The sequence below is a fragment of the Pholcus phalangioides genome, unplaced genomic scaffold (genome assembly GCF_987345545.1).
Source record: "Pholcus phalangioides strain wild (caught in Gottingen) unplaced genomic scaffold, Ppha-v1.0 ptg000014l_1, whole genome shotgun sequence".
In the NCBI taxonomy this organism is placed as follows: Eukaryota; Metazoa; Arthropoda; class Arachnida; order Araneae; family Pholcidae; genus Pholcus; species Pholcus phalangioides.
Genome location: NW_028301607.1, coordinates 4704814 through 4728343, shown reverse-complemented (window position 1 = coordinate 4728343; position 23530 = coordinate 4704814). Strand labels below are relative to the sequence as shown.

Sequence of the window (23530 nt, the reverse complement as noted above, 5' to 3'; positions counted from 1 at the left end):
ACATAAAGCGCATGGCTAGAAAATCACATTTTCTTGCCATTTCACTATTGGGGAGAAAATTCTGGGTGAGGGTATGACCCCCCCTAAAATCCTAGAGCAGGGATCTTTTGCGGGCCTCTCAGTTAGACTTCTCACGGCCTTTCTATAGTTAATTTATGGCATGAAAAAGTAAAAAAATTATGAGAATTATCCCGGGCCTTTGTGGGGACCATGGGTGAGGGAACCGAAATGCACGCTTGCCCCTTCTGATAGAGTTCTGGGGTGGCGCTTGACCATGAGACCCATTGCGGCCGTACGGTGCGTCGTTCAAGAGGGGTGCAAATGTGCCACTGGCCGTTTAAATGTTCTGGAATTGTGCCACGGGTGACTTAAGAGATCTGTGAATGTGCCACTTAGTTCATTTTTATAATATTAGGTTTGGGGTGGCGTAATATTTGAACGGCTCCTTATGAGTCATCTTCTTATCGTTATCATGGCTAGGGCTGGCAGGGCTCCAGACCTGGAGCCTGACACAATTACCCATCATTTTTTCTTTTTTTCCCACGCTATAAACTTACTATAGAAGGGCCCGTGAAATGTGTAGCTCACCAAAATTGTTAGTTCAGGGGCCCTGCTCGAGGATTTTGGGGGGAGGGCAATGATCGTTCATTGGGGGGAGGGCAATGATCGTTCATTGGGGGGAGGGCAATGATCGTTCATTGGGGAGAGGGCAGGTTCGAATCCCGTTGATGGCACAGTCGTGGCCGGCTGAAGAAAATTTTCTGCGGCTTTACAAGTTTGAGGTGTGAATGTCAATCGTTCCAAGGCCGCAACTGGGGGGGGGGGGCGGTGGCAGGTGGGTCTCGTGCCCCGGGTGCTGGACCAGAAGGGAGGGGGGGCTGCAAATTTCATTCTCAACCGTCTCCTTCTGCATCACACGGGGGGGGGGGGTGGCGCACAAAATGCGCGTTTGCCACGGGTGACCGAGCATCTAGTTTGTGAAAATTCCCAATGAAAATTCAGTCATTTGCCATTTTTAACAAATAAAGTATATATACGAAACTCACACGTAGTAGTCCAGGCATACATAGTTGAAGGTGACTTCCGAATCTGTTAGGTCATGTTTCATCGCTAGAAGAGAAAAACGAGAAATCAAAATAAGGCAAGATGGGAAAAGTTATGTAGCAAGGGTTCTTAACCAAGTGCCCTTTGATCAGTGCCGTCTTAACACGTGGCCTTACCCAATGGTTTATGTACTTACCTGGATGGGGGGGGGGTGTCTTAGCGGGCTATAACCAAGGGTGGCAAGTTCAGACGGACAGCAAATGAGAAATGATTGGCAAAGAAAGGGCGCGGAAGAATTTGCATAAACCCCAATGAATCCACCTCTGCCCAGACGGCTATGAGGCTAGGTTAGTGAGTGAGCAGAAGAGTGACTTGGAGCGTGATCAAGCATGTGAATGACCAAAAGGAGTGATTTAAAGAACGAACCAGGTCAACGAGTGACTAAGAAAGTGGCCTAGAGAGTTTGCAAGCCCAGAGTTAGCCGGTAAGGGAGCGACTAAGAGAATGTGCAAGCGTGTGAATGACCAAAAGAATGACTTAGAGCTTGTGCAAAGGTGTAGATGGCAAAAAAGAGTGACCCAGCAAGGAACCATGCCAGTGAGCAATCAAAAGAGTGACCTAGAGCGTGTGCAAGATGTGAGTGACCAAAACAATGTGCAAGCATGTGAGTGACCAAAACAATGCGCAAGCACGTGAGTGACCAAAACAATGCGCAAGCACGTGAGTGACCAAAACGATGCGCAAGCATGTGAATGACTAAAAGAGTAACTTGAAGAGTGTGAACAGGGAAGTGACCAAAAGAATGACTCAGAAACACAAGTGTGATTGCCGGAGCGGAGGGAAGAGAGTTGTCAAGAAAGTTAAACTAGTATGGGAGAAGGGCGGCAAAATTGGTGTAGGCCCGTATGCGGCGAAACCATAAACGTGCCTCTGAGCTTACCCGGGCACGGCCCGGAAGCCTCAAGTGCAGATGAGCCTCATGAAAATGAGCTGTGGTTTAAATTTTCCAGATTACGCATTTAAATTAGTAGGCAGGCATTTCCAACTAGACAGGGGCCTGAGAAAACTCCCTTTGCCTGAGGGCCCATGACACTTCTAAGACGGCTATGCCTTTGATAGGTTTCGGGGGGCATGAGCTTACATGTGCTAACAACTGAGGGCTATAAAATTAATAAATATTACTCTGTAAAGGGACTCAGTCTGTGTGTCTTTCATTTTATTCGCTCAAGAAGAAGCATATTTATGGGGGACTTAGCGGGCTATACCACAGGGTGCATAGGCGGAGATAGACTTGGAAGTCTGGGGGGGCACTGTCATTATTGCTGGGGGGGGCGGCACGATGATGATGATGATGATGTCAATTCCATACGTACATATACATTAGATCAGTCGACTCCACCTTTGACGCTGGGGGGCAATACCCCTCCCCCCCGTATTTCCACCCATGACAGGGTGTCAAATTTGAAGAATGAGTGGTCAAGAAAATTAGTAGAATGGGAGAAGCGCAATGGAAGCGATAAATAGCGATGGAAGCCTTAGAAAAATTTACGACATGGTTGAGAAAACATTAATTGACAGTCGCAGCAGATAAAACAAAGTTTCTATGGATATCTTCAAAAAAACCTCCCACCATCAGAATGCTTGGAAAATCTATAAAAAGAACAGATGTATTAAAATACCTCGGCGTGTACTTAGATTCTAGACTAACTTGGAGTCCACACATAGAAAAGCAAACCGAAAAAATTAATAAGCTTCTTCTCCAGCTCCAAAACATCGGCGGAGCGAAATGGGGAATCAAATATCGACACCGACGAGTTCTCTATTGGACAATAGCAACACGAATAATGGCTTACGCAACACCTATTTGGTACGCAGGCGCAACCAACTCCATGCAACAGGAATTAGACTCAGCCCAACGTAATTTACTATTATATATCACAGGAGCGTACCACACAACACCAAATAGCGCATTATATGTCATTACAGGTTGTCCGCCTTGGAGCCTATGGATGAATTATGAAGCACAAATGGGTCTATTGTTACGTCTACACCGACTAGCAAAGAGTATCAGAGACGGGAAAAACAAATAACTATCCACCCATCGGAAGACCTGCATCAACACCAAGTATCTATCGGGAATAACCAGAACAAAGAAATAGGAGGCCAAAGAACTCATATATACACAGATGACTCGAAAACTATCTCCGGAACAGCATCGGCATATGTAGTAGCGAAAGATCATAAGATCATCGAGTGCTGGAGTAGTAAGCTAGAAAACGACAATAATATCTTTCAAGCTGAATTACTAGCGTTATACATGGCAACCATAAAAGCTCAAGAATTCCAACAAGCAACTATAATCTATAGCGATAGCCTTTCAAGTATATATGATATACAGAACCCGATGACCATCCATGCTATGGCTAGGGAAATTCGGCAGGTCCTCCACAAGAACCCACAAATTCGCATATCTTGGATCAAAGCGCACGTGGGTGAGTGGGGGAACGAAGAAGCAGACGCAATAGCCAAAGCAGCGACAATCAATGGTGCACATTTAATTAAAATATTATTACCATCATCAACAGCGAAACAAAAGGCAAGAAAAGAAATACTCAATTTGTGGCAAACCCGATGGAATGATGCCAAAACTGGAAGAAGTGTCCACAAAATAGTAAAAGTTTCATACAACGCAAAAAATTGGAGCAGAGAACTTGTATTTTTTACAACCAATCACGGACCTTTTCCAAATCACCTTCACCGCTTCAAAAAACGAGAAACAGATCAATTGCCTTTGTGGTGAAATCGGCACTCCCATCCATTACTTGACAACATGTACATTAACTGCACATCTGAAGCACATGGCTGTGCCCGCTGCTGAAAATGCCACACTCTGGATCAGAGAGATTTTTAAAAACAAAAGTAGAATAAATAAAGTCAAGAAAATAATTAGATGGATAGAAGACAATGAAGACAAAGTGATCCCAAGGATGCCTTATCAGCCTATAGCACAAGTACAAACTGCACCACCTCGCCGCTCACTTCAAGAAAAAAGAAACTGATCAACTACAAAGAAGACTGACTGATAGCACAAGACCAGTATAATGTCATGGAAATCGAACGATTCAAATTGAGGATGAAATCGATTATGAATTTTATCTGATTTATTATTGATTTCAATATGTGATTTAAGACTTTATATTCGAATTAAGATTTAATATGGAATATATAGGATTATATGCTTGATTTCCGATTGTATACGTAGATTTGTGATCTCGCAATTGATTTTATACTTAGATTATGATTTTACACTTTGATTATGATTTTATAGTTGTTATGATTGTAATGTACAGTATATTTTGTAATGTATGCTTTTTTATGAATAAATTGCTAGAGGTATCCATTCCGTGTGGACAATGAGCCGATATTGCCATATGGCGATGTGGCCTGGGTATCTTTCGGTTTGACGGGAGAAGCGCTACACAATTTTTATAGGTCAAGGGGGTAAAAACCACAAATCCACCTCTATCTAGAGAGCGAGGGACTAGGTCAGTGTGTGACCAAAAAAGTTATCAAGAAAGTGAGCGAGTGACGAGAAGAGTGACTTAGAGTGTGTGCAAGCATGTGGGATGGTCAAAACAATGTACCGGCATATGAATGATCTAAAGATATTCCTAGAGAGTGAGGGACTAGATCGATGACCGAAAGAGCGTAGTATCTGTGCAAGCATGTGAGTGATCAAAAAGTGTGCAATCGTGGGAGAGATCAAACATTGTGCAAACACGTGAGTAACCTGGAGAGTGAGGGACCAGATAAGTGAGTGATCAAAAGTGTGACTTGAAGAATGTGTAAGCGTAGGAAGGGCAACAGCCAGTGAACAACTAAAAGAGTTACCAAGAAAGATCGCAAGCATATGAATCATCCAAAGGGACCACTTAGAGTACGACTGAGATCAGTGAGCGACCAAAAGAGTGACCTAGAGAGCAAGGAATCAGTTCAGCGAATGACCAAAAGAGTGATCAAAAATGACCATGTAAGTGTTCAAGCATGGGAGTGACCAAAAAAAGTGACTTAGAGAGCAAAAGAAGAAGGCCAGTGAGCGATCAGAAAGTTTGGAAGCATGTGAGGGACAAAAAGAAGGGCAATAGAGAGCAATAGATCAGGTCTGTGAGGAATCAAAAGAGTAACCTAGAGCGTGCTTAAGCAAGTGAGTGACCAAAACAATGTGTAAGCATGTGATTGTCCGAAGGAGTGAGTACCCGTTCAGTGAGTAACCGAAAAGTGAATAAGAAAACGTGCAACCATGTAAGTGACCAAAAAGTTACTTGGAGACGGAGGTGGGGGCTAAGCGGGCTGTAGTCTAGGGCGGTAAATTTGAGGAATGAGTGGGTAAAGAAAGATGGACTAGAATGGGAGAAAGGGAGGTTGGCAAAATTTGCGTAGCCCACAGGCGGAAAATCCATGAATTCGCCTCTGGGTTCAAGGTGAATGCAAGAGGTTAAGAACCGCTGTGTTGTAATGAATTCCAGAAAATATTCATTTTTGACAAAAAAAAAAAAAATCATAATCGAATAAGTTACAGTCAAACTCGGCTATAACGACCTCGGTTGTAACACCTTGGTAACAACGTCCATAATATGCGACCTCAGTTTTGGTACCCATGGAGAATAATGTTAATGAACCTTGCTTATAACGTCGATGAAATCCAACGGGCTTGGATATAATGGCACATTTTTACCACTTCGATTTCATATTTCCTAAAGAGAATTAGCATAAAAACTCTTAGAAACTTATAAAAATTCCTAGAAAATTATCACAAATTTCCTAGAAGTTATAAAAATTCCTAGAAAATTATCACAAATTTCCTAGAAGTTATAAAAATTCCTAGAAAATTATCATAAAAATGTCCCGTTTTTTCAGCGAAGCTTGCTTTGATTCAAATAACTAAACTCAATTATGAAGATAATTTGCATAATTTATAAATTATACTGTAAGATTTTTTTTCACATTTAAAAATGTCTTTGGAAACGTCGACCTAACGACAAAATTTCAAAGAATCTTCGATGTCGTTACAACCAAGTTCGACTGTAATTAATAAATTTACTGAAGAATTTACAAGAGCACTTACGTATATGAAAAAATCCGACTTCATTCAGGCCGAGGCAATCTGTGCAGGAAAACGCCACGAATACGACGAATATTTTCGATACGTTCATCATAAACAGTGCGAGAAAATTGAAGACCAATATGGCGAAAATACACTCAGTCGAGGTCGACAAAAGCCATATGGTTTCTCTCAAGGAGGAATTTCCGGACCGGCATCGAGAGTATTTGACAAATTCGAGTGCGTTCCCATGTTCATTTAACGCCTAAAAAGGATTTATAAATTTCTTATATACGAGGTTAAGACCGATATCTTATAAGGCTTTTTGTTTGCTGTCGATTTTTTCCGAGTACCTCAATATACGTGGTTGATTTCGAGCGGAATTGTGTAATTAACGATAAGATAAGCATATGCGCGAGAAGTAACAGAAGCATATGCGCGTATTTTACATTGCATTATTAGTCTATTTCAAAAGTTTAAACACAAAAGAACAGAGCCTCCCTTAGCAGGGCCGTTTTAAGAGCATCATGAGCCCCCTGGCCAAATGTTTTTTCTGAGGCCCTACCAGGCAAATTTTCGAAAATCTCAACCCAGATCCCATTTTTGTGAGGCCCCCCCCCCTTTTCCCCTGAGGCCCATACCTTAAGACGGCACTGTCCCTTAAGTGTGGTCGCACAGGGCCCCGCGCTTTGCGAGGCTCCGCATCCCGGAAAATTACTGGAGGCTTTATTTCACCAATTCTTAAATTATTTCTCCCAATAACTCTGGAATTGATAATTTCATTAATTCTAGGATTATTTCTTACCAAGTATTCTCTGTGATTATGATAAATTCTGAAATTATTTCTTGGTAAGTTCTGGAATTGAGAAGGAGGTAGATGGCATTTTTTCTTTCTGACCAAGATGTCAAGGAAAAAGGAAATTTTCTGGATATCATGCCGAGGTGAACTTGGGAAGAGAAAAGTCATCTGGTCTCCGCTGGAACTCGAACTCAGACCCTCTTGCGAACTGGGTAAGCATTCGGCATATTTAATATGGAAATATATATATGTTGTCCAGGAAATATATATATGTTTCTTTCAATTCTGGAATTATTTCTTAAATTAGTTCTGAATTTTGATGAATATTCTAGAATTATTTTTTTGTTAATTCTGAATTTTTATCAGTTCTGGAACTATTTCTTTCACTAATTCTGAAATTATATCTTTCATCAATTCTGAATTTTCATTATTTCTGGACTCATTTCTTTCATCAATTCTGAATTTTCATTATTTCTGGACTCATTTCTTTCATCAATTCTGAGTTTTTGTTGTACTTCTTTCATTAACTCTAGAATTATTTTCCCGATAATTCCAGAATTTATTTCTCTTTCATCGATTCTATATTTCTTTCATGAATTCTGAATTTTATCGATTCACGAAAAATTTCTTTCATCAATACATTAATTATTCTTTCAACAGGTCCTGGACCACGCGTCTTCCCTCGTTGGCTCTGGTGAGCTCTCCGCTGTGGCCAGGCTAGGTCCTGGACCACGTTTTCCCTCCTCATTGGCTTGTTGGCTGAGGTGAGCCTCTGCCGTGGCCAGGCCAGGTCCTGGGCCACGCGTCTTCCCTCGTTGGCTTGTTGGTTCGCTATCCGGCCAGGTCAGGTCCTGGACCACGCGTCTTCCCTCCTTGGCTTGTACGCTCGGGTGAGCGCTCCTCCGTGGCCAGGCCAGGTCCTGGACCACGTCTCCTCTCGTTGGCTTGTTGGCTAGTGTGAGCCCTTCGTGTCACATTGGTCCGACCAGGCGCCAGGTTCTTTCAGCATGAGGGGAGGGGGGTTGTTCGATTATTCAAAAGCTCCTCAGCTTTTGGTTGGGTGCTTGGCAGTTTAAACACTGATCATTGGGACTTTGTTTCTTGGTTACTCTTTCACTGGATCATCCTATTTGAAGTCAGAGTCTTCCCATGTTTCGACCGCTTCTTCTCTCTCCGATTGCTCTCCCTCTCTGTCGTATTCTTCGTCTTCTAATTCTTCTATTTCCTGGGAGAGTACCCTATCGACGCTGTCTTCGGCTTCTGCCCTTGGTCTCAGTCTTCCGCTCCTCCTCAGGTGTTGCGTTTCATGTGGAGTCTGGATGGTCTCATCCCTCTTGGTGTGGAGATGTTCCTGGTTGGATTTCCAGGAATTTAACCAGGTCCTTGATGGTTTCCAGGGCTTTTCCATCTCTCTCCATCTTTTTGACCCATTCATGCTCCAACTGAGGAGCGGCTTAACCAGGTGGAACTCTGAGGTCTTTTCGCATTCTGTTGCGTAATGCAATGGGCTTCCGACTCCTCCACACAGGCACTTGTCATTGTTTGAGATCCGAAGCGGGGGAAGTGGGTGGGGAACGGCCCGTGGCCCGAGAAGAATATCGTCTTCTCTCTGCTCCAAGATCTCTCTCTCCACTGTATTTTGGCAGGACCCTATGGATTAACTTCCCATGTGTGGCGGGGTGGTCCCAGAATTTCTGCCACTCTCCAAGGATGTGAATCTTTATTATCCTTTTTGCAGTCGCTGCTGGAATCTTCTTTTCCAGGAGGATCGTACGGCTCAAGGTTGCTGCCTTGGCCAATCGGTCCGCCTCCTCGTTCCCTTTTTCTCCGACATGGCCACGGACCCAGTTCAATTGGATGTTTGGATTTTTTAATAGAGCCCTGCGGACGGTCCTGGCGTCCTCGTGTCTCGTGAGGGGGGGTCTCTTATGGCTTCCAGGCTGGATCGGCTGTCTGTGTATACTTTGGACTGGGTCGTTGTGTTTTTTCGTGCTAATTTCCCGATTTGGACCACTGTGCGTCGCCACAGTGGTGGTCGGCTGAAGTTGGTTTCCAACTTCGAGGCGCAAATGCGAGCCGATCTCCCCATTAAAAAGTCTCGCCACAGAGAGCAACAGCCCTACAACGATAAATTAATCAATCATTACACTTCACTCATGACTGAAGTATCTAACTCATAGTTAGGAAAACTGGTGGCAGATGGCAGCACTACAAATAACAAGAATTTACACAGAAACAAACTTCACATCAGGTTTTACTACACGTACACGCGCATTCTAACATGTACTAATTCGTGAGAGGATTCGTTATATGGACGAGGTGCATGTGTGGTTTAGTAGTAGTAGTGTATAGTGTATGAAACGTCGAGCACCTGCCAACAGCCGCCCGATCTTATATACCTGCACGATAAGAGTTGTTTCTCCGATACATCGCCCTGGATCCGCCTGCCTTAACTCCGATCGAGGCTGAAGATGTCTGCCTCGGGCTCATTCACAGCTGAAGATGCCTGCCTTCGTTCCATTTACAGCTAAATATGTCTGCTTTCGCTCAGGCGTAGATTCGAAAGGAGAGCCAAACAATATGTGAAAATTTGTCTGCCCCGTAAAATACGGGATGATTCAAAGAGCTTCAAAAATTCGCCCCTCCTGACACATCCTCATGTATCCACGCCTGGTTGTTCGACGGTAGCGTACGCAGCCATATAGGCGTAAAGTTACTGGAAGGAATAAAAAAATTTTGGGCAGGGGGGCTCAAATCCAATATTTCTATAGGTACTAATAGATATAGTGGGGGAGGGTGGACCACCACAAGTTTACGTCTATATGCTCAGCAATTTCTCAAATGGGGGCTTTCCTTTGTTGCAAAAATACACCGTAACCTCTGCTTCGAGATATGGTGTTGAGGATAGCTGCATATACGCCAATATTGTAGTCGGGTGCCCGTCTTTCTCAAAAAAGCTTCATCAAATACGGTCAACGATCGTTATAATGATTCCCATCGTTCAATCTAAAATAGTCGTTATATTGGGTGCGGTCGTTATATGGAAAGGAAAACACGTGGGATACCGGTTATATGTAGGGTTACCAAAAACTGAGAAAGGAGGCCACTGTACTAAAAAACAGCCATCACGATTTTTGACCGAAAAACGTCACTTTGCCTTGTTAATACGACAGATACGGGAAACTGGCTGAGTGAGGAGATATCGATGTTTCAGGAAAAAAGGAAAATTCATCTCTGCCTTCACGGGGACCATAGGCGGTGATAGACTTGAAAGTCTGGGGGGGAGGGCACGTTCATTCTTGCTGGGGGCACGATGATGATGATGTCAATTCATATACACATATACACATTAGATCAGTCGACTCCACCTTTGACGATGGTGGAGCAATGTTCCCCACGCCCCCCCCCCCCCCTCCGTATCTCCATTCAACATTCTGCCAATGACATCAGGGCCACCAGATAGCGGTATTTGTAAATACGACAGATACGGAAAACTGGCTGAGGGCCGTATTCACCGCCACAGTTTAAACCACGATCGCAGGTTACAGTGACGTGCCAAAAATCCTGCTAAAACAAAACCATTGATTGATTGATTGATTACAGTGACGTTCACTTCAAAAACGGTATTCTCCGCGCCTGAACCATGGCTTAAAAATCAGTTTTGGTGGCTGGATCTGAACCACCGTATTTGGTGGATCAGTAGACGAACCACGGTCTAACGCATGCGCAGTGAGTGCTCGTAAACAAAAAATAATGGTCGTCATCCGCGTTGCCTGAATTATTTCGAGATTGTAAGAATGTCATACTTTATTTGAAAATGAAACGATTATTTTGAAGCAATAATTTTCTCATATAGGATGACAGTCTTCTCTGAGGTAGAGGATATGGATGCTGATTCAGCCTTGCAGATATTTTTGAAGCCCTCCGACAAGTGCTGAAAAAAAGGTGAGTGACGATATTTTTTGTGATTCCAATAAATAACTAATTTCATATTCATGGGCGGAGATACAAGGGGAGAGGGCATTGCCCCCCCCCCCCAGCGTCAAAGGTGGAGTCGACTGATCTAATGTATATATGTATATATATGAATTGCCATCATCATCATCATCTTACCCCCCAGCAATAATGAGCGTGCCCCCCCCCCACACTTCCAAGTCTATCTCCGCCTATGTTTATATTTGTAGTGGAATTATAATAAAGCATACATATGATCGGATATCGAATTATGAGCAAATTTCATGATAAATAATTTGATAATAATTTCCCGTCAATGTCGAAAATTTAACATTCGTACGATAAAAACAATCCCATAGCTGATATACAGGGTGATTATAAGAAAACTATCCCGACATATGGGCCCCTAACTATCATACCATTCACAGAAACTGAATGAAATTTTGGCATAAGGTATTTTGATGTATGCGCTCAAGAATGATATGGAAAACAACAGTGTCACTCTAACAGTTACGGTTACAGTGAGAAAATTTCGAAAATATCAAATGGCAACACCAAGTTTTTTGTATTAAAATGTGATCTCCATTGTGAAAAACCCTAAATAGCGTTCGAACGGCAACTGTAGCACGAAAATCATCGGCGGTAGATAGGCTAAAAGTGAGGACAACCAATAAGGACAGAGAAGCAGCATAAAATAAAGCATTTTATTGTGTTTTCCACATGACCTTGTGGAGGACTAATCAGGCCTTGTGGGATCTCAGCCGAACAAACGGTGTGACGAATGAAACGAACATTGATGCTCTGGTGCACGGCAAAGTCCTTTTTCCTTGCCTAGCTCCGGGGATTTTCGTGCTACAGGTGCCATTCCAACGCTATTTAGTGTTTTTCAGTATGGAGATCGCATTCCAATACAAAAAAATTGGTGTTGCCAGTTGATAATTTCGAAATTTTCTCACTGTAACCGTAACTGTTAGAGTGACGCTGTTGTTTTCCATATCATTCTTGAGCGCATACCTCAAAATACCTTATGCCAAAATTTCATTCAGTTTCTGTGAATGGTATGATAGTTAGGGGCCCATATGTCGGGATAGTTTTTTTATAATCACCCCGTACATATATAATAATTATTAAAAAAAAAATGCTTCTGTTGTTTCATCCTCTGATACTTTGCTCTATGGATAAAATTCGATGCTCGCCAGTTGTTCAGCTCGTATGGAAACTAATTATTTTGAAAATGTACTGGGTTTATATTGAAAATACTATAGAGAGCAGCGATTCTCCGAAACTGGATGCCGTGATCGGTGTGAATTGCCGTGGGATATTTTGTTTATAAAATTATACTGAACGTGTTAATAGGGCTATGACTCCCAATCAGTACGTCATGGCAATTCAAGGTGCCGTGGAAACAGGGCCGGGACTAGAGGAGGCAAGGGGCCAACCAACCCGAGACACAAAATTTAGGAGGTGGCTAATTTTAGGTAGGAAAAAAAATACCGTTATAAAATCATATTTATAACGTTTATAAATTATCGATTTTCACCGTTGTGAGGGGGGGGGGGGGTAGCTAAATCTCCCGCCCTGTTTTTTCAATTTTCTTTTTTTAAATTTCAAATTTATTTATAGTTAATTAATGGGTGGGATCTTTTTTAATTGAAAAAATAGTTATGATAATCATTCTCTCAAAATATTTGGAGCATCGAAATTTCGGGTGTTTTCCGTAATTTAAATAAAAATGGATTTAAAACGTTAGATTTTTTTAATAGAATTTCTTTTACAAAAATCTTATAAAATTTGTATAATCACTGAGATTATAGACCATATTAATTGAATATTTTAGTTACCGATAGCTAATAAGGGAATTTACAAATACAATACAAATACAAATACGACGCCACAACAGGCAAATTGCCCAACGAGGTGGCTGACTTAAGAATAACATGGATCCCCGAGCCATTTTTTGGAGGCCCTACCTACTACTGCTACACCACACATGCACCCCCCCCCCCCGCGGAACCCCCAACGAATCGGTACATGCGGGAATGTGCGTGTACGTGTAGTGAAACCTGACGTGAAGTTTTTTGTTTCTCTGTAATGCTTGTTATGTGTAGTGCTGCCATCTGCCACCAGTTTTTCAAACTATGAGTGAAGTGTTATGATTGAATGATTTATCGTTGTAGGACTGTTGCTCTCTGTGGCGAGACTTTTTAACGGGGAGATCGGCTCGCATTTGCGCCTTGAAGTTGGGAACCACAGAAAACCAACTTCAGCCGACCAGATTCTATATTCTATTATACTCTATAATTTATATTATAACTAAGGGCGGTATTCACCGACATGTTTTAAACTATATTCACAATTTTCTGATAAGAGATCCACACTGCGATACCCAAAGGTCGCTTCAAAAGTGATTTCTTGAGAAAATAACCCCAGTACACGCGTTCATGTTACTGTGTCATTTGAAAAAGAAAAAAAAAATGTGTACGGCGACCTGTTTTCAATGAAAAAAAACACGAAAATCCCGAAAGGTAAACAATGGAATTTCATAGTCGAGTCGTTTTCTTCATCTAACAATCCAATCAGCATCAAAGAATCCTCTCTTTACACGATCCACTGCACTGTGGATCGTCCAAAGAGAGGGTCGTCTCTATCACAGGGACCATCCACTCCACTTTGAATACCGTCCTCGCACTCACTATTGTTTGCATTTTTATTCCTTTTGTGTGATTTTAAAAAGAATTGACACACCAATGACACTTGCTTTTTGCCTCCTTTTTAGGATTTCTCGGAGATGGGAAATTGCATTGTTGTTGGTGGACAGATTTATTGCTTGTTTTACTGTGCTTCTATTTCATTGGCATTTTTCTAGAGAATTTTGCACGGATTCCCACATTTGACACGTCTCTCGAATCACATTTGAAAAGTGAGGGACTTTTTTTGAGAAAAATTTCTTCTCTCTCTTCCTCAGGAAAAGTTACCTTCAATATAAGCTCTTGCTGCATGCAATGGAGGTCCATCAGTTCGTCTATGGTCAACTCTGGTACTCCAGGGACCGGACACATGAGAAGCCAAAATTTTTCCTTTGGTTTCATTTGACCATTGTGTAACAAATTGTAGGTGAGGGCATGTCCCCCCCCCCCCCCACTAGAAGAGGGCTCCCAGGCTGGGCCCTTAGTAAGACTTCTCACGTCCCTTCTATAGTTAATTTATAGCGGAAAAAAACCAAAAAAATACGAGAATTGTCCCTTGTCCTGTCAGCCCAACACTTGCGTGGGGGGGGGGGCGCATGGCTTAGGGAACCAAAATGCAAACTTGCCCCTTGTGATAGAGGACAGGGGCGGCTCATTGTACAACGGAGCGCCGCTCAAGAGGGGCTGCTAAATCCTAAAAGTTCTATTGGCCGAAAAAAAAAATCAAATAAAATTTTTTGTCTCCTCTGGAGGGGCGCAAAATCCGAGATGAAAGGGCAAAAAATGTTTTTGTTAGGAATTATTTGGATAAGTTGTGAGGGAGAAGCATCACCCCCTCCCCCCCAAGGGTAGTACTGATAAGGGTCCTGGGACTAAATCCTTATAATGTACTTTTTTTTCACACTCTAAATTAACTCTAGAAGGGGCCTCATGGAAAATCTCCAGCCCAGGGGTCCTGACGCAGGATGTAAGGGCTATTTCGGGAGCAATAGGCAGGAGGCGCAAAAGTCTCCCACGGGCACAGATTTTTCTCTTGAGCCGAACCAATAGCTTACATTCTTGTTTCTGGTAATACGGTCAGAGGCCCTGTCTATTGTCGTCGAGGTATGACTCAAAAGTGTGATGCCACGTGAACTACTGCGTACATTTTGGGGTCTTAACTAAAGTCTACGTGCTAGCCCTTAAAACCTGCCGCCCGGGTGTGCCGCAACCCCTTGCACCCCCGCTTAAGCCGCCACTGGTACCAACAGTGTACAAATTAAGAAACCTAACAGTGACATGTGTGTGTGTTCGGGAAAGAAATGCTCAAAAACGAGTGCTTTATTTCAATTTATAATTATTTATTATAATTATCACGATTCTACGGGGACGACAACTTGAGAACAGTCGCGGTAGCCCGTGGAATGCGTCACCACTCCGTTGTCCGGTCGAAGTTCCCTCGAGACGACGCTGTTCCCATCATTCGTGAAGTAACTGCTGGTCTCTATGAACGATACGTTGATGCGATGGACGTTGGTCGCGTTGTCCGACCCGTTGGCCGTCACCACACAAGACGAAACACCGGCGGTAATTTTTTCAGGGTGGATCTTCTTGGACTTCAACTCTTCACGCCAAGATGTCGCCTGCGATTCAGAAGAAAAATTATTACTGAAATTTGACCACTACCACTGGGTGTTCACTATGATAGAAAAAGGAAGTTATATGCCAACTAGCCCTGGTCTCACCTATTTCAATACGGTTCGGTAAAAAGTAATTCTCACGAAGGGGTTTTTTAACGAAAAATATTGAATGAGTTCAAATTTTTGTCGATCGAGGACGCTGCACGGACGGAAATCACTGGAAATAGGCAAATCATCTCCTATAAAATGCAGGGTGTACGATTAATTTTCATTTCCGAAATTTTCTGTTGAAGGCGCTTACATAGGGTTTTCATCGTGATGTTGGCTTTGGTGGATGAAGCACTATTGGTGATGATTTACCTGTCACGAATCGTTGGTTGAAGCATCACAAACGTTTCGGAGACAGATGAGATTGAAGAAAGATTCGGGTCCAATCGCCATCGATTGGCTTTCGTACAGAGCTCTCTACCGATAAAAATTGAACTAACTTTTTTCGTACCAAAAAAAATTAGATTCACCCTCGTGGGAATAACTTTCTCTCGAATTGCATTCAAATATATAATAATTCCTTCAATTTTTTATGAATTTTTAAACTATTTACAAAATTATGGGAAATAATCCGCGTATATCGAACCCCCGTATATCGAATGGCAACGACAAATAAACAAATAAACAAAAAACTTACCGCAAGTTTGATTTTCTCCAAATTGTTTAAGTAGAACGCAAATGCCACAGGACGAATGTGATGACAGAACAGGATTTGCGTAGCGAACAAGAATACGCCCTAAAAGACGAAAACATACGTTGCGTAATGCGCTCACGAGTACAAAGGGGTTTGCATATATGTGTAGGAATATATGACCCATTAAAAAGTAACGTAAGGCCCGTACCTGAAGCCCGTTCAACGTGACGAAAAAATATGCGATCCACTTAGAACCTGGTTGAATGCCTAGTCCTATGAACCATGTCAGGCCTAATATGCAGGTGAGAGAGGCTGCACCCCTCACGCGCATCCTGTGGGGGGAAATAGGGATGCAGAAATGAATGTCTGAATGAATTAATTAATGGTGTGTAATGACTATCAAAGGACGTTTGCGTGGTAATACCTGAGGTTCTCTTTCTTCTGCTTGATGCTCCGCCTCTCGTAGATGTTGGTCCTGCTCATCCTGCTGGCTGCTCTCACCGTCATCAGGAACACCATGAAGTTGATCTGGAATTGGAGAAAGAATAGGCAATCCTAGTCAGAGGTGCATTTATGGGGTTTTGCCGCCAGTGGGCCCCTACACGAATTTCGCCACCCTTCTCCCATTTTTGTCTAATGTTCTTGACTCTTTACTCGAATTCGCCACCCTGTGCTATATCCAGCTTTCACTTCCGCCCCCCCCCCTCGCAAGCACACCCGCGTCTCTAAAGTTACTCTTTTAGTCATTCACATGCTTATATAGTTTTGATCACTCACATGCCTGCACACTGTTTCTGTCATTCACACGCTCTGACCTGGTCCCTCACTCTTTAGGTCACTCGTTTGGTCATTAACATGCTTGCTCACTCTCTAGCTAATCTTTTGGTCACTCTGAGCTATCTGAAAATGTGCCGCGGGCCGCTTGTGTGATTAGGAAATGTGTAGCAGGCAAATTGAGTAATCTGAAAATGTGTGTGCCAAAAGTCATTTGGTGGTCTATAAAAATGTCACGGGTGGCTTAAGTGATTTGTAAGTGTACTGTGATCCACTCAAGTGATCTCGAAGTATGTTTCTGCCCAATCGAGTGATCTGGAAACGTGCCAGCTAGCTGTTATAAGTAATCCGCAAATGTACCACATGCCACTTACGTCAACTAGAGTTGTGCCGCGGGTCACTCAAGTGATTTGGATATGTGATATTAACGGCTTAAATAATCCGCAAATGTGCCGCGAATCACTGATATAATTTCTAAATGTGCCGCAGGTCACTCAAGTGATTTAATAATCATCGGTGAGCCACTCGAGTGGTTTGGTAATCTTTCACGGGCAACATCAGACGACTCCGAGGGGCCACATTTGGCCCGCGGGCCATGGGTTGAACATGTATGGTGTATAGGCTATATAGTGACATTATCAAAATTTCACCATCACGAAGTGTACGGTGCACATGGAAAATGAATAGAAAAATAATAATAATAATAATAATGATCACGTGACAATCAAGACGATTGGTCCACCAACGGCCCATACCTGCCCACCTTCGGTCGAGGGCCAACAGCTGTGGGAAAATAAATTAAAAAAATTGTTAGTTGCATGCATATTGAAATGAAATACACAGTACACACATCGATTCCATTGCACGCGTGCATTTTACTCACTATTTTTCTCTGATGAGGAAATAACTCCTCTTCAAGCTCGTTGCCACCACGAAGACGAAAGGAAGACCTGCAAAGTACTAACACCATTTAACAATGCACACGAATCCAATAAGTACGCAACGGTATACTCCCCCAGGGGGGTTCTTAACCCTTTCTATAGCCACTATCCAAACTTAACAAGAACAGCTTCGTGACCCACGGGACGTTTTTCAAAAATAGTGGAACCAGTGACGCAATAAGTGATTATAGGTGGATTTGTCGGAAGTAATATGGGTCGTGACCAATAGCTCAAGAATCTCTGTCTGTAAGTGGATTTCTACGACCCTTCTCGAAAGCTCCTGCGACCGAAAATTTGCCCTGGGTCGTATCCTATATCTGAAGAATTTCTAGTTGTAAGTGGACTCGTACGAATCATTTCGGAAGCCCCCTTGTGAGTCAAGTTTGTTTCGTGATCCATTGGTCAAGAATCCTTGACTGTAGGTGGATTCGTAGGACCCATCTTGGAATCCCCTATGTATCAAGTATCTGTGTGAGTTGTGTTGAAACCGAGGCAGACACCATCATCTACGAATATACTGGAGCCAGACACAATTAGGCACGTTGTCTCATCCCGTATTTTACAGGGCATATAAATTTCCCCCTCATTTTTTGGGTCTTGGGAGTGGCGATCGCCCCCCGGATTCACGCATGCTCACTGTGACTCAAGTTTTGGTCACGACCCATAGGTTAAGAACCCCGGATATGCACAATCGGTATCAGACCTCGCAACACTCACCATACGCTAAGGGGCAGATCCACTTCATTTCTATCTCTTTGATTTCGAACACGATAATCACCCGCCTGTACAGCAGCACCGCCTCCATCAGCATCCACATGAAGGCGCACAGTACGAAATACTGCAGTACGCCCGATATCACGGTGCACATCTGAAAGCGTAAAACATTGATTTAGATTGGTACAAGTAAAAAATGATTCCTGTGTAATTGTTCCTCGAACAAAAGATTCGGTGCGTACCTGTCTGTCGTGCCTGTCTAGGGCTGTCTGTACCAGTACGTTCACTATGAGGAGACACCCTGCCAAGTGGCACGTGAAGACGTTTCTTTTCGTCCGGAGACATCTGAGAATGAAACGAAGACGGCAGATGATGAGCTAAGAGGGAAAAGGGGGTATTTCAATGGGAAAATAATTATACAGGGTGTCCCGTAAATACGGGATTCTTGTGGAACAAGATTCCTTCACCCGGAAGGAAGACAGCAAGTGTCCAAAAACGAAACATAACTTCTACGAGTAAGTTCTCGAGTAAAGCAATGCAATCGAACCCCGTTATAGCGCTCCCTCCGTCAATGTCGTGCCGATTCCCCGCTTAATTCCAGAAATAAACAAATATTCCATTTCTAGCCTTTACATGTGTCAAACCGTGATTCTTTATAACGCCAAACTCGTTATAGCGCCTGAATTCCGCAAAGTCTCGATGTGTCGTGAACGGTGAACCCTGATTTAACGCCACCGTCTGGTGGCGTTAAATCGGGATTCACTGTTCACGACATCATCGGGTTCACGTGCATCGAGAAGACAATAATAACGGCTCGCGAAGCTGGGCCCAGCTATCACTCACTGATTCAATAAAAAATGCTTTCATTTTTCGTTAATAAACTTTGAAATTCAGTTTCTCCCAAAACTCTGCCTCTTGTGACGTCTTGCTAGCTTTTTTGCTCGCAGTAACCAATCACCGGCGTGTTATTGCTTCCTGTGTTACTAAGAAAGTAGGGATTGTAATTACGCAAAACTGGTTCTTTGGACACTTCTATTTGAAGCGTACAGCTTCGTTCTACAGAATTTACGGCACACCCCGTGTAATATTCTTTTGTTAAGTATCCAAGTATCCAGGAAAAACTTACCTGACAGAAGTGAAAGTAATGATGATCAGCGTCAGGGCTACCGTCGAGAGCCCGCAGCAAACCATGGACAAGATATTCAGGGCACGTGTTTCTTCTGGAGTGAACTATCATTCGAAAATATGAAATTTATATAAGTCCTTTAATCGCAGAACAAAAAGCCCTACAGTGGTACATGTATCCGATCATTACACTTCACTCACAATTTAAAATATAGGTGGCAGCACTAACTTAGACGGCCAGCACGCTAGATGTGCATGCAGACTATTGGCCACACACACACCTCCAGTACAACTTACTCCTCAAAAGAGGGTAGATGGTAGCTCAAATTGCCCGCAATGGTGATAGACTGCGGTTCCATTCTGTTTAGAACGAGAGTGCTTAACCTTCAGGAAAGAGCGGAGCCACTACATTGGTTTGAAAACATGTCGCGGGCCACCTAAGTGAGCTCTGAATGCGCCGCAGATCACTTGTCGTATGAAAATGCGTGCCGTGGGCTGCTTTATGGATGTGAAACTGTGCCGTGGATATTTAAGTGATGCGGAACTCCACCGCGGGAAACTTAAATGCTCTGGAACTGTGCCGCAGGTCACTAAAGAGATATGTAAATGTTCCGTAGATTACTGAATGTGCTGCGTAGATTATTTAAGTGATTGTAAATGTATCACGTGCCGCTTGAATGATCTGGAACTGCGTCGCGGGATACTCAAGTGGTCTGTAAATAAGTCGCGGATCACGCAAGTGATGCGCGAATAACCCGCAGGTTTCTCAAGTGATCTAGAGATCAGACATTTAGTGCTGCGGACCACTTAAGTGTTGTGCAACTGCACCGCGGGTCATCTGGGTGATCTGCAGCCTGAAGTGAACCGTAAATATGCCGCGGAGATGATCTGCAAATAAGCCGCTGCTTAAGCACAAGAATGGGCTTAAGTTTGAATGTGCAGATTAGTTCATTTTTACAAAATTAGGTTTAAGGTCGCGGGACGTATCAGATGATCCTGATGGCCACATTAGACCAGCGGGCCATGGGTTGAGCATGTATGGTCTAGAACATAGTTTCCCAACCTTTTTTGTTCCATCGCCCCCCCCCCTTCTTCAGAATTTTTTTCCTCCCATCGCCCCCACGGCAATCTAACCCATAGGATCCTATGTTATACCCGTAGTTACCACCCCCCTGAAGCATTCTATCACCCCCAAGGGGCGTTAACGCCCACGTTAGGAACCACTGGTCTAGAAGAATTAAGACTAAGAAGACCTAGAAGTCCCTCAACTGTGGGTTCTGGACCTTGCTACAGCTGTGAATTAGGTATCGCGGGATTTTGTCTGAATGATAAATCTTTTTTTTAACCGCAAGAAAACCTTTGTGTTGATTCCTTCGACATTTTGAACTTCAGTGCTTCCTGCGCGTTTCTAGAGATATAAGTGCTTCGTCACGTTTGTTACGGTACGCAAACCTCCCAATATTTTTAACGGAAATCAAACTTCGTACACACACTTCTAACATGTTGAACACTGAAGAAATCCGTGCACTTGTAGGGCCATAAACGCTTCCCGCTGATTTCAGGAGCACTCGTCACATCTGTGAACTTCGGGAGGGGTGGGATGGACGTTTCTTGCGCATGTCCAGGAGAACTCAAGACTTTCGTGCACTTCCAATACCTCCTAGGACGTAGTATCTAGGAGGTATTATCTAGGGCATAGTAGTATTTAGGAGGTATGAACGCTTCTCATGAATTTCTCGCAGCACTCAAGACTTCCATGCAGTTCTAGAAGCGATTAAGACTTCCGTGCACTTCTATGGGCATGAAGTCTTTCCGCTCATTTCTAGAAGCTTCCAAGACTTACATGAATTTCTAGAAGTATATGCACATCTAGAGGCGGATTTAACGGCGGGCGCACCGGGCGTGCGCCCAGGGCCCTGACTTCTAAAGGGCCCCAAAAACCCAAACTTCACATTTCTTTCTAATTTAAGGGGTCTCGACCGAATTTAATTCACCATTGTGCACATCCCACGTTCATTTCTAGGAGTACACACACCTTCCACGTATTTCTAGTGCTACGCAAGGGCCTTCTATGCATTGTTGGGTAATGTACACTCTGTTCCAAATGGAATTCCAAGGGGAGGCTTAGAAGACGCATAGTATCTAGATGAATGCTTCCTGCGCATTTCTAGCGGTGCACGAGGCCGGTAAAAATGTTTAAGTTGTGTGTGTATACATCTGTGTGTATACATCCCCTTCTCATATCTAGTGGAAAGCAAGTCTCACACGAATTTCTAGCAGCAGGTAAGTCTCCCACACACACATTTCAAAGGATCATCTCCTACTAATCTAAAGAGGAAAATATGTACTTGCTTATCTGGGATAAGTAAGCCTGCTCATTCAAAGGTGCGGGAAGTATGAAAGGTTGGAACCAACCTCGGCTCTCTATAATTAGGCCTGATTTCTAGGTCTTAGTGTGGTGCGTAAACTCAAAGACATATCCCCCATCAAAAGTGTTTATAATTAATTAATTGAATTTAAGACTGATTTTCTTTTCTCCTTTCTTACCTCACTGCCACCGGTGTCCATAATGACTGCGAAGTTGGTTAAGTGGTCACATTCGCATTCAGTGTAAGACTCGGTGTGTACCGAGATGTGGCATCCTTGCGTGTGCCAATACCCATATTCGCCAGCCCTGTGATGGATACAAATTGTTAATAAAGCGATGAATAACAAATCGAGATCAGTTTTGGATCCATTTGAATCAAACTGACCCACAAATAGCCCATACTCACGAGTCGTTGACGAGAAGAAACACGCATTTCGGCCGTCCTCTATTGATAATGCTTTTATCTTTGTGCAACAGCCTCACGATGACTTTGCTGCCGTGGGGCAGGCTGTAGGAACTCTTGCATTCGGTCAAGCTGACGCCCACGACTTCGGAATTGACGAGGTAGTCGGGGGAGCTGAAACGACAAGATACGCAATGTATACCCCGATTTTAAGGATGATTTTTTTTTATCCCACCACTGTCCGCAAATGAGAGGTTTTACTGTAAAGTAACATTTCCTCCCACCATATTTCACTTGAGAGCTATAATTCTTCACAGCTCTCCGCGGCCCCCTTCACCACTTGTGTGTGTCGTGGCTCCCCTTTCATCTGATCCCTTAGAACAGTGGTTCGCAACCTTTTTCAGCCCGCGTACCCCCAGCTGGCTCGGTTCCTTTCCGCGTACCCCCAATCCCGAATCCTCCAGACCCCCCCCCCCCCGCAATCTGTTTCACCCATTACAGTTTTCGAAAAACTTCAAAAAGAGGTAAATGTTGAATTAAATGAAATGGTCTATTTTTTCATTACTCAGCGTTTTTATTTTTCAAGTAAGCAAACAAATTAACACAAAGCTTGTGAAAGAAATTAATGTGATGTTTGGGACTGTATTGAATTACAAAGTTTCGAAAAATTAAGCTCAAAAGAGGATAAATGCAATTTCAAATCGGGAGCGCGTTCAATTTGCTTCGATATTTATTTTTTTATGTAAGTATACGAAGAAAACGCCCGTTCAACAAGCTCCGTGCTAACAGACGGCAACAAAAACGTTATGGCTTTTCTAGAAAGTTCACTGTATTCGTCATGGCGACGAGCCCAAAAACTGACTAGGTTCACCATTCCCCCATTGAAGAGGATCTTCAGAGGGATATTTGATGAGAGCTCTAGCGATTTCTCCTTTTCTGGAATCGACAATGAAGCCGGTTCAAAATACTCTTCTTTGAAAGGATTAGATGTCCACCGATCACCTATTTCCGGCTCTGAGAAATATTTTTCAAACGAGGATTTTAATCCTTCCACGTTGCTGACTGTTAAATTTAGCTCAGCTTGTGACAAGAAATCGTGAAGTGTTTCAAACAACTCCCAAAAAAAGGGCTACCTAGTGCCGAAAATCGAACAGCAACGTCAGGACTTAACCCCGGGACAACCACCTAACTTCGGTGTGCAAAAGCAAAGCGTTGTGAATGATGTCCATGTCTTCGCACAACAGTTGAAACAACCTGTAGTTGGTAGGATTCACCTAGATAAAGTTAACAACCTTGATCGCTTCATCAAGAATGTTTCG

General features: G+C 43.2%; 2 protein-coding genes across 2 annotated transcripts; both read right to left on the bottom strand.

Moving 5' to 3' along the window:
• Positions 1-14937: 14937 nt before the first annotated feature.
• LOC149078007 (uncharacterized) lies at positions 14938-16393 on the bottom strand. The gene is made up of 4 exons (XM_089242084.1): positions 16311-16393; positions 16095-16218; positions 15890-15988; positions 14938-15207 (listed from the first exon to the last, which is right to left on the bottom strand). Exons 1-4 carry the CDS (start codon positions 16391-16393, stop codon positions 14938-14940), a joined length of 576 nt encoding a protein of 191 aa, XP_089098210.1.
• A 980-nt stretch (positions 16394-17373) lies between these two features.
• On the bottom strand, positions 17374-18645 carry LOC149078006 (adhesion G protein-coupled receptor E5-like). Its single transcript, XM_089242083.1, has 3 exons — positions 18319-18645; positions 17544-17610; positions 17374-17443 (listed from the first exon to the last, which is right to left on the bottom strand). Exons 1-3 carry the CDS (start codon positions 18467-18469, stop codon positions 17374-17376), a joined length of 288 nt encoding a protein of 95 aa, XP_089098209.1. The 5' UTR covers positions 18470-18645.
• Between the last annotated feature and the right edge of the window lie 4885 nt (positions 18646-23530).

What these genes read in the sequence shown, in the direction of transcription:
- LOC149078007 (XM_089242084.1), bottom strand. Translation starts at nt 16,393, where the DNA reads ATGACGGTGAGAGCAGCCAGCAGGATGAGCAGGACCAACATCTACGAG. An exon ending in TCACGTTGAACGGGCTTCAG is followed by an intron (nt 15,989 to 16,094) that starts GTACGGGCCTTA and finishes TTCGTCTTTTAG; the next exon opens with GGCGTATTCTTGTTCGCTAC. An exon ending in TGGAGAAAATCAAACTTGCG is followed by an intron (nt 15,208 to 15,889) that starts GTAAGTTTTTTG and finishes TCTGAATCGCAG; the next exon opens with GCGACATCTTGGCGTGAAGA.
- LOC149078006 (XM_089242083.1), bottom strand. Translation starts at nt 18,469, where the DNA reads ATGTGCACCGTGATATCGGGCGTACTGCAGTATTTCGTACTGTGCGCC. An exon ending in GATCTGCCCCTTAGCGTATG is followed by an intron (nt 17,611 to 18,318) that starts GTGAGTGTTGCG and finishes AGTACTTTGCAG; the next exon opens with GTCTTCCTTTCGTCTTCGTG. An exon ending in TTCCTCATCAGAGAAAAATA is followed by an intron (nt 17,444 to 17,543) that starts GTGAGTAAAATG and finishes ATTTTCCCACAG; the next exon opens with CTGTTGGCCCTCGACCGAAG.